Source organism: Gossypium hirsutum, chromosome D01 (assembly GCF_007990345.1).
Source record: "Gossypium hirsutum isolate 1008001.06 chromosome D01, Gossypium_hirsutum_v2.1, whole genome shotgun sequence".
Lineage (NCBI taxonomy): Eukaryota > Viridiplantae > Streptophyta > Magnoliopsida > Malvales > Malvaceae > Gossypium > Gossypium hirsutum.
Window position 1 is genome coordinate 55,878,866 of NC_053437.1, and position 11,120 is coordinate 55,889,985.

General features: G+C 34.4%; 3 protein-coding genes across 3 annotated transcripts; 1 reads left to right on the forward strand and 2 right to left on the reverse strand.

The window, feature by feature from the left end:
- Positions 1-404: 404 nt before the first annotated feature.
- On the forward strand, positions 405-4,126 carry LOC107921142 (protein ALTERED PHOSPHATE STARVATION RESPONSE 1). Its single transcript, XM_016851011.2, has 4 exons — positions 405-1,701; positions 2,245-2,468; positions 2,734-2,957; positions 3,055-4,126. Exons 1-4 carry the CDS (start codon positions 489-491, stop codon positions 3,887-3,889), a joined length of 2,496 nt encoding a protein of 831 aa, XP_016706500.2. The 5' UTR covers positions 405-488; the 3' UTR covers positions 3,890-4,126.
- A 971-nt stretch (positions 4,127-5,097) lies between these two features.
- Positions 5,098-7,498, reverse strand: LOC107947256 (protein CHAPERONE-LIKE PROTEIN OF POR1, chloroplastic). The gene is made up of 3 exons (XM_016881848.2): positions 7,102-7,498; positions 5,987-6,347; positions 5,098-5,420 (listed from the first exon to the last, which is right to left on the reverse strand). Exons 1-3 carry the CDS (start codon positions 7,429-7,431, stop codon positions 5,245-5,247), a joined length of 867 nt encoding a protein of 288 aa, XP_016737337.2. The 5' UTR covers positions 7,432-7,498; the 3' UTR covers positions 5,098-5,244.
- A 1,585-nt stretch (positions 7,499-9,083) lies between these two features.
- On the reverse strand, positions 9,084-10,916 carry LOC107921258 (probable hexosyltransferase MUCI70). Its single transcript, XM_016851135.2, has 3 exons — positions 10,473-10,916; positions 9,724-9,908; positions 9,084-9,608 (listed from the first exon to the last, which is right to left on the reverse strand). Exons 1-3 carry the CDS (start codon positions 10,850-10,852, stop codon positions 9,235-9,237), a joined length of 939 nt encoding a protein of 312 aa, XP_016706624.2. The 5' UTR covers positions 10,853-10,916; the 3' UTR covers positions 9,084-9,234.
- Positions 10,917-11,120: the final 204 nt, after the last annotated feature.

Here is an 11,120-nt window from a genome sequence, read left to right on the forward strand (position 1 = left end):
CTCTTCTTTTTACTCACCAGACTGCCCAATGGAGTGGACACTGTCTGCTTATAAGAAAACCTGTGCTAAATTTTCTCAGAAAAATAATATACATTTTTTTAGTGTTTTTATTGCACTAAAAAAGATAAATAGAGTCTGATTGCCGTTGTTTTACACCAATTTTATAGTGTCCAAATAATTAAACAAAAAATGATTTCTCTCTCCTTCTCGAGCCCCTACCTTCTTTACTTTACCTTAATATCTCTAATCTCTTTCTTGCCCTTTAACTTTGTCATTTACTGTGTCACTTGCCATTTCTCTTATCAGTTAATCTCACTCTTTCATCATAGTTATCTATTATCCAAAACTAAATATGTTTTAAGTGTCCGAATAAGTAACTAATCTTAGCAAGGGCTTTATATTTAAAATCTTATACTTTGCAGGGGCTAGCAGGCTAGAAGATTTCAAGAAGAAAACTATCTTTCTTTCTTTTTAAATCAAGAGATGAAATGGTTCTAAAACTTCTCATAAAGCTACATTTTCCTTCTTTTGCCTTGTCCCAAACCCTTGTAAAATTTAGCTCATTCTTTCTTCCATTTGTTGCAACCCCACCTCTTCCTTCTTTTAAGAAAAGAACACTTAGATTCCTCCAAAAGATCATCTTACTTTACCCTATCCCCATATATTCAAAAGTTAGTAGCTTCTACGCCTATTGTAACCAGAAAAACAAAAAGGAAAGGAAAAAAACACTCTCCAGGCTTTATCAAAGAGAAATGGGTTGTGTTGCTTCTAAACTGGAGGAAGAAGAAGAAGTTGTGTCAATTTGTAGAGAAAGGAAACGACTTACAAAGTTAGCAGTAGATAGAAGATATGCACTTGCAGAAGCACATTTTAGGTACTGTCAAGCTCTTTATGCAGTGTCAGCTGCCATTAAGCTCTTTGTAGCTCGTCATTCATCACCTCCTTCACCTTTTCTCATCACTTTTCCTCCACCTTGTCCACCTACACCACCAGCCACTGATCAAAATGTGATAACCAACCCAATGTTGCTTCAACAAAGACCTTCTGAGTCCACCCATGAAGCTATTGCTTGTGAGTCATGTGGTTCTTCAACAAGCTCAGATATTTCAGATGAAGAGACTGAACCAGAGGTTGTAAGAGAAGAGCAGCAGCAGCAGCAGAAACAACAACACCAACACCAACACCAGCACCAACACCAACACCAACATCAACCACCACCACCTTGTGGGTACTTTTATATGCAAATGCCGCCACCAATGCCATCACCACAAAGAGATTTTGGCTGGGACTTCTTTAATCCATTTGATGTTGTTAGACCAGAGATTATAAGTGGATACAACAGGTGTTCTGATGATGATTTAAGAGCGGTGAGGGAACAGGAAGGGATACCAGAGCTAGAAGAGGAAGGAGATACCAAAGAGGAAGAGAAAAAAGTTGTCCTTGTTGAAGAAAAAGATACTAAGAGGGAACAGGAGGAGAGTGAAAGTGGCTTGTTGAAAGTAAAGGAAGAGACTCATGTGAGCCAAGGAGAACAGAAAGGGCTAACAGTGATTGATAGCCCAGAAAAAGGAAGGGAACTTTTAGAAGCCTTGAAAGATATTGAGGATTATTTCATCAGGGCTTATGATTCTGGCAAAGATGTTTCAAGAATGTTGGAGGCTAATATGGTTCATTTACAGTCTGGTCTGGAGGGTATTAAAGGTGGGTTTTTTTTTTCCCCTTCACTCAACTTTTACTCTGTTGAGGTAGCCTTTCCTCTTATTCCAGAAAAACTGTTAAGTTTCCATTTGAAGTTATCTTCTGCTTGAAACTTGTGGGCTGACCTCCATTTTATAAGTATTTTTCCAGAAATGAGGAAAAAAAAAAAGGGAGAGGGGTATGTATCTCAGGTTAGCTTTGCATGAGTCTTAGTTTCTTTGGGTGTTTGCTATCTCACCATTTATGTTTCTTTTTCATTCTCTCCAGCATGATGTTAAATAAAAAGCCTTGCAATGATTTGTTTTTGTTTATAAAATCTGGAAATCTTTGAGCCGTTAAACCCTGCATTTGCTCATGTGGCTCTAACATTCAGTTATTACCTTGCCTAGCACATATTCGGATAAATACGTGGAAAGACTTAGAAAAGTTAAAACATACTCGTAAGTCGTATCCCATGCTTGCCACCAAGTATAAAGCTAAATTTGGATCGTCTTAATGTCCATATCAATATCTAGTAATCATTAGACTCTGCTAATTTTATTGCAGAGAACTCAACCAAACTCATCCAAGCTATCACATGGCATCGATCCACTTTGTCGAAGCCTCAATCATGTAAGAGTCTTGTGGCTTCAAGTTCTAAAAGTTCTTCAGCATGGACTGAATATAAGAACGATCTTTTTGATCAGTATGGGGGAATGGATTCAGGAAGTCATTCCTTAACACTAGAAAGACTTTATGCATGGGAAAAGAAGCTCTATGAAGAGGTTAAGGTAAACAAAAATACTAACAATTAATCTTTATTTTTCTGCAAACTTAATGATTTATTCCTACAAAGATTTCAGGGTTTGTATAGTGTGTGAAGTAGTAATAACTTTGGCGGCTTCTTTTTGAGTTCATAATAGTGGACTGTATGTAGCTCGTATTCGACACTTATGTTTGACACGTATCAGAACATAGTTACGAGAGTTCTGCATTTGCATGTATGGCATGAATTCTGCTTCGGATAAAACTCTGATTTGTTAACTTACTTTACAGGCTGGTGATAGTACAAGGAAAATATATGAGAGAAAATGCTCTCGACTGAGAAACCAGGATGTGAAGGGATATGATGAGCTTACAATGGATAAAACCAGAGCTGCAGTAAAGGATTTGTATGCCAGAATCTTGATTGCGATTCGAAGTGCCAAATCAATCTCAAAGAGAATTCAGAATTTAAGAGATGAAGAACTATTGCCTCAAATTATTGAACTGTTAAAAGGGTAGGTAAAAGAATCTTCAAAAAAGAACCAGACAAGACTGTGTCTTCATTTTTCATCCAAACTTGGGGTTTCTGATTCTACTTTTCCTTTGTTGCAGCCTAACACGAACCTGGAAAGTTATGCTTGAATCTCATGAAACCCAAAACAAAATCCTTTCTGAAGTGAAAACTTTTGCTTGTCCTTCGTATGGAAAATTCTGCAACGATTCCCACCGGCTTGCTACGCTTCAACTTGAAGCCGAGCTTCAAAACTGGCATGCTTGCTTTACAGAGTATGTTGCAGCTCAAAGAGCATACATTCAGGCTCTTCATGGTTGGCTAACTAAGTTCTTGGTTCCTGAAGTTGAATTTTATTCAAGAGGAAGGAGCTCTGGTGCACCATATGGAGCTAATGGGCCTCCACTTCTTGTTATATGTTATAACTGGTTAACTTCCATGGATGAGTTACCAGATAAGGCTGTCACCTTTTCACTGAAAAGCTTTTCTAAAGATGTAAAGGCACTGTGGGCTCAGCAAGGGGAAGAACAGCAACAAAAGAGGAAAGTTGATGGTATGGCTAAAGAACTTGATAGAAGGACTATGGCCTTCCAGAAGGCAGAAACCAGGTTCTTGGAGTCCAAGCTAACGGAATATAAATCTGAGATGGAGACAGAACAGCAGAATGAATATCTAACGGAGAAGAAAGATCAGTTGGAGATGATGAGGAAGAGGTTAGATGTGGAAAGAGAGAAACACCACAATCACATGCAAGAAACACAAAGAATCACATTAAATGGATTGCAGACTGGATTTTCAACTGTTTTCGAGTCCTTAATTGAATTCTCCAAGGCTTCTATGAAAATATACAATGACATTGTGACACTAAGTGAAAAAATGGGGAATGTGTCGTATATAGAAGGCAGCTCCCAGGTTGAGGAAAATAGTAGCAGATGACATAAAAAAGCTAAAGAGATTTGAGAATCTTAGGTTGATGGTTTTGATGTAGCTCCACTTGTATATTATTACATCATGTTGATGCAGCTTGCCTAGGCAAATTTAGTTATGTTTTCCATGTTTTCGTTCTGATGAATAGCTGATTGTTTATTATCACTACATGTCTAATGGCTGTTGATGAAAATATCTTTGCAAGAACTTCAAAATTATCAGTATCATCCTTCTGTTTCTTGTGTAGATTGTGACCTCAACTGTTGCATTTTAATAACCATAAGAAACTTTAGCATCTTTGAATACACTTAAAGACAGTTTCAGCAGGTTTTGCATCTTAAACACGATAACAATTTGGTTTGGGACAACTCTGTTCATAAATTCTATTGGTTTCTTGTAATCAAAATGCGTTGTTCCAGAAATGGTAGAAAGGAGTAATATATAAAATGATTTATAACGATGATATTTTATTCAGCTAGCTTGTTTGACAAATACGATGTGCAAAAGCTACAAAAATATCATATAAATTTTGAGTGTGATTAAAAAAATCCATGAAAAATATATAAAAATAAATTATTCCAAATTCAGATAATAAGAAATGAGAAAGATTAAATTAGTTCAAACTTCATTTTTTTCTTTCATTTTTCAACTTTATTGAACAATAAATGAATAGTTTTTTTTTCTTTCGATTTTTTCAACTTTTTTACCAAACACGCCAAAAGAAAAAGAAAAAGAAAATTTAAATTTAAATTTTTTTTTTACAATTTTAGTTTTTTACTTTTCTAATTTTCTTTCCACCAAGTAAAGACCAAGTGCCAAGGTATATGAAATTCAACAAATCAAATTTAAATATTAACCCTTCTAGAAATGGTAGATTACTGCTCTATGAATAGTCATTGCAGCAGTATTATTTGAAATTACCAAGGACAGAAAAGCACCCAAGACACAAACAGAATAGGTTTCCCTTGAGGCAGACCAGGCCAGACACACAAGTAGAAGAGTTGTCTTCATCATTTCACTATCCACCTTTTCAGTAAAAGTTGTCTTTTGGGTTTTATTCCACATTGCTTGGATGCAAAAAGAAAGTGAGGGCTCACAGGTATCATGCATTAGCACTAACAGCTACTTATAGAAAACCGATCTCTTCAGTAGGAATGCATGAAAGTAATGGAGCCAACCCATCAAACAAAAGATACTCGTTCAAACATAATATCGGGTTTTCAGAAGGCTTGGAGTTTCATTATCTTCTAACTGTAATTTTGTACAACATCTAATGATACACATCCTAGCAGACTTGATTATGATCATGAAAATGAATAGTTACAGGTTTTACAATTTAAATAACAAAAACATCCAACTTATTCCTACCGTAGATAGAGAGATACCAAGAATTGAGAGAAGAGTATAATTTCACCAACTACAGTAGCTGGAGAGTGTATTCCAAGAAATGGGACTATGTCTACCTGCAACCAGTTTTCAACGGCTGATCCCACCACTGCACCAGCAACAAGCCCCCCTATAGTTATTAATGTAGCCTTACCTGCATAAGGGAAAAATGATATATTTTTTTCCAAACTGAAGTTTAAACAAATTCGGAACTCACACAAGTATGCAGTGGCAATCTAATATATTGGAAGAAAGGGTCATAAAATCCCAAAGGTGCCAACTTCCTTTTGCTTTAAAGGACTTCAATAGCAAAGCTTCATCTCTAATTGGGGAAAAATGTCAACGTTCTCATAGAGAGAAATTAATCAAAATTTCTAAAAATTCACTACGATCCTATAACCATGAGAAATCTTCTTCTATGATTGATAAGGGGAATTCAGGGAATTTCTAGAAATAAAATTTCACAAGCAATACCATATGACAGCTGAATACAAATAAATGCTATTAAAGTAATAACTAATGTGGCTTGAACTATAGTAAATTGCCAGCATGATATATACATTTTGCCATCATATACAATGTTTCTGCTCTTCTCTCTTGCTCCCTCGTCTTTCCTTCTCCATTTAAGAAGAAAAACAATCTGAATAGCAACTGAACTTTCATATTTGAGAAAATAACATATAACTAAAGTTCTATTATATATGCAAGAAGCCACATTACCTAACTTCAAGTTCCTTCTGGTCATGAAATACAAGGAAGCTCCGAAGCTACTTGCTAAGATAAGCCCAACAACATCAGGTCCAGCATAAGGAATTGCAGAGGATGTAGAAGTTTCATTCACATAAGTCAGGACCATAAGAGCTCCATATACTCCAGCTTGTAAGCCCAAATCACCTGTAGATGGTGTTTCAACTGAAACAGGTAAACTCTTCGTAGTCGTTTGCACCCACTGAGGCATTGATCTCACTCCAAGAGGATTAACAGGTTTAACATCCGCAAATCTAATGCTTCTGTCTACAACTTTTCCAGCTCGTCGTTGTGTTAAGCTCCTCATAAGCAACATGTCATATGCAGCCTCAACCTAAAACACAAGCCAAAGTATTAAGAAAGCAAAACTATAGAGAACCATACAGGAGTCAATATCCTCACCGGACAAAAGAATAGATGTAATAAAATAGAAAATATACAATTCACATTCATCCAAAAAAAAAAAAAAACAAGCTTATCAGTTAAGTGAGAAAAACATGCATAGATGAACCACCATAAGCATCATAGGACCACTTTGTTGCAACGATATAATATTTGTTTAATCTAAAAAATGGGAAATGTTCCACCAGACACCATCCTAAATATATATATAACAAATGGGAAAAATCACATGCTATACAGAAAACTCCCTCTCTTTCTCTCTCTCTCTCTCTCTCTGGTTGGAAAAGTGCTCTATAAAGAACAATTCAAAATCCAAGCAATGCACACTAAGTAAAAAACTGAAACACCTATTGAAAACATAAATACATGTCAGAATTTTGTTGATTTATAAAGCTCATATAACAGATGACAAAAGATAACAAGTTATTAAGGAAACATTCAATAAGCCCCTGCAATACCAAAGAGACAAATCTCAAAAATTTTCTATAAATAGATTCATTAATATCTAAAAACTCACCATCCAAAACATCAAACTTTACGTGAATGACAAAAGAAAGAAAAATAATACATATGAATAAGTTCAATACTCAGAAGCAAAATTATCAATATTTTGACCAAAATTTAAACACTTCTGACCCAAATCTTAAAAATTTTCGATGTGACAAAAAGAAAGGCAATGAATCAACCTGAGCGATGGCTTCTTGGTTATCCTTAATAGAGGCAACAATCGAATTCTTGGCGCGAAGAATATCATCAAAAGAAGCACTTTCGGAGACTCCAAGGAGGTTGAGCGCGTTCTCAACAGACATCTCGAACGGAGCGGAGTCATCAGCTCGTGAACCGGCACGAGCGGCTAATGGTCGTCGCGTATGGAGGATTGCGGCGGCTCTCCAGGGCTCGGTTTTAGCGGGTTTTAAAGAAGGGTGGGTTTGGTTAGGGAGGCGCACCGGCGGTCTGGGAATAGGGGAGCCGGGAGTTAGACGGTCAGGCCGGACGGAGAGTGTGTGTGCAGCCATTTCGGAAGAAGAAAAAAAGCAAGGACTTGATATTTTTTGGACAACAAAATATAAGGCCAATGTAATAGTAATTGGGAGTATGTTGTATATATGCAAATATAAATTTTAAATTAGTAATTAAGTTGAATAAATTAGTTAAATGATCCTATCTCATTTTTAAATTTAATTATAAAAACAATTAAGATAAAAATATTAAAAATTAGTTTAAATTATTAAAATTTCATATCCGTTGATGCTAGTCTGTAGAAGTCAATATTAGTTGAAATACACCAAAACACAAACAAAATTTGATAAAAACAAAATGATACTACTGATTATTATAGTTTGGACTAGAGATGTTCATAGGTTGTCTCAAGTCGAGTTTGGACTGAGTTTAAGCATGGAAATAGCACATTTTTATGCTAATTTAAGCTTAACTTAACTCGAAATATGGGCTTAAAATTTTACTTAAACTCATCTATATTTACAAATAGTTAACCCAAGCCCATTTTAGATTTGCTCATATTATTTCTTAATTTTTTAAAATTTTTATATTATTTTTAATTTAATAATTTAATTTTTTTCATTTATTAAAATTTTAACATAGACCACTTAATATTTTTTTAATATTTACATTATAGTATTATATATTACTATAGATTTAATATATATTTTTGCTTATAAATTACATAACATAGTATATTACAAAATTAAAAAACAGAATGAATCGAACTCAAGTTTTGAATATTCAAGCTTGAGATGAGCCTATTTTTAAACATATTTATATTTTGTTCAAACTCATTTTTTGAACAAATTTTCTAAAACTTGTAGATTTTGAGGCTTAGAATAAACCAATCTAATTTCGACACTATAATTACGAGAATGTTTAATTATTAAGAAAACTTTAAATTTATAGACCCATTTAGCTAACAAAGTATAATTATATTTAAAAACTAGAAAATTAAAAAAGAGTTTGAAAGTCCTAATTGAAGCAAATAATTAAGATGCTCTAGCTATACTAATTCAATGATATCCATTTATTATAATAATATTTGAGATGCTCTAGTTACAATTTCTTTTTCATTTTATTGTAATTTTAATACTTATTCAAACTATATTTTTGTTGGATGTGGTATTTTTTAAATAAAATAAAATTAATAATTTCAATATCACTTAAGACAAAAAAAAGTAATGAAATCAATGTAAAATTAGAATATGGTTTTGGAGTCAGTTTACTAATCAAACCAAACTAAAATAGTCAACAAAGAAAAGAAGAGTGCACTGTGTAGACGTTAGCAAGTTACTTGTTATGGTATAAAGGAATAACATGGACAGGAAACATGTTTGCCTGTGAGTTGATTTGATTTTAATGTGGATCAATTTAAGTCCAGTATATAAATTTTAAGATTTTTAAATTACTTAATTTTTTCATAATGCAATATGGCCACTAATAAGCATGGTTTTTCCATTGTACTTCCTGTCGAGGAAGATGAGCCTCACATTCAAGCACTTAGGAACTTAAATACAAGGCTTAAAACAGATTATCAGCCAACTGATTATTTTCCTAGGTAAACCTAATATAAATATTGCATATATGAAATTATGAATGCACCTATGGGTTTGGAGAAAATGCAAGGCTGAAACAATAACAGCTAACTTCGAGACAAACCATATTCAGGATGCAACTTTCTTTGTTTTCCATCTACTATATGCAGTAGTTTACAAGAGCATCCATGTTAAGCAGGGATGGATCCACAAAAGAACTCATTCGATAATTGTTTCAAATTCGAAAGATGATTAAGAATAACTAGCTAATGAGAAACATCAGCCTGCTTTTGATGTTCTTACCACTGGTGGGAGGATAACGGAATCAAGATTCTTTGGATAGGGAATCCACAAGCCAAATCCGCCTCGACTCTCTTTCATGCTACTACCATTTCCCTTAAATTCGCTCAAACTTTTAATCCACTCTACTTTAGAAGAATGCTCTCGAGTATGCAGGTGCAAGACAAATAGTGAATTGTACTCGCAATTCTGAAACATAAAGAACTTAAACAAGCCCCTTAACCTGTAAACAATGTAGCCAAAGCTAAGCTGGTCTCTTGGTGTGAAGAGATTGACCTCGTTGAACCACAAGCAATTGAACAAATTACTCAGAGCAGTATGTTCCCTTATAATTATGGCTCCCTCAGGCACGTCTGCATTTGGTTATGACGAAATATTTAGTTTGCATTGACAGAACTAATAACAAGAATATTACACATTCTTTATGAACTCAGATTTCATGTAAGAATAATATGTATCCCTTCGTACCACTAATAGCATTTTTCTTCAAACTCCATGGCTCCATTCCCTCATAGTAATATATATTCATCAGCAGATCAATAAGAAGTTTGGCATACCGCTTTCTCCGTTTGTTTGCATCAGCCTCCTCATATATACTCCTATGATGTTTGTGCTGAGCAATCGCATAAGTAAGTTTATCATGCCATAAGTATCTGCCAATAAGAAATAATTCAATCTAACAGCTTCTGCATCAAGATAATAATTCAAACTTCATATAGCTTGGGAGAAAATAAATCAGTAAGTCCCAACCAGAAAGGTTATTGGTTGAATGCTTCCTTTCAAACAGGTAAAATTTATGTTATATCAAAAGATCATAATGCATGCTTCTCGCAAATTAAGATTCTTTAAGAAAAATCTTAACTCAATCTATCAGCAATCATCGATCACATGGTCACCTATTGCATTTAAGACACAATTATTACTACAAACAGAATATTAACTAACTTCAAAGAGTGCCATATAAGGCCACTCTTTAGCAAAACCCATAAACCTAAAGTAATTGTATCATTTCCTCTAATTCATTCACAGGGAAAATTATGTAAGCTGCAAAGTTCTTAACAATTCATTAACATGAGAATTTACCTAATTTATAAATAGTTATATCCATGGTGCGTGCTTTAATAAATTAAAAGAGATTGTCTTTCCTCTAATTCATCAACAGGGAGACAATATGGAAATGGAAAAGTTCTTAACAATTAAACAACACATAAATATACCTTTCGAGAATAAGCAATGGATCAACTATCAGCTCCATTTTACCATCAATCCATATGCTGTACTGTGCTTCAGGGAATAACCTGTGGGTTAAAATTTTGGGAACCTTCCCTTTCCTTCTAGGCTCATCATAAGGTAGATGCTTCAATGGGATAAGCCGCCATATGCCTACCCACATCCTCTCATCTCTATCTTTCCTGACGGTCACATTCTTTTTAATAAACTTGAGAGATACTTCATCAACAACCATCAGAAAACAGAAGAGCTTCTTAGAACGAATACTTATATTTGATGGTTGATGAGGTACATCATATCCATCAAAAGTCCCAGATGCAACCACAAACCTACATTTCTTGACATATTCAATATCTACAAGATTCATGTTAGCACCGCCATTTCACAGAAATCCACAGTGTGCCTGTTAGAGATTGACCCGATTAAGCAAGGAACAAGTAAAAATAACAAAAGAAATTGAGAAATTGAACACACAAATTTAACGTGGAAAAACTCCTTCAAAGAGGATAAAAAACTACGGGTAAAGATAATTTTACTATAATGGCAAAAGAAACGAATAGTACAAAAAGATGGAGATAAAAACTAAACCCTGAAAATCCGAAAACAAAGAATCCTCAAAACGTAAACACAAAATT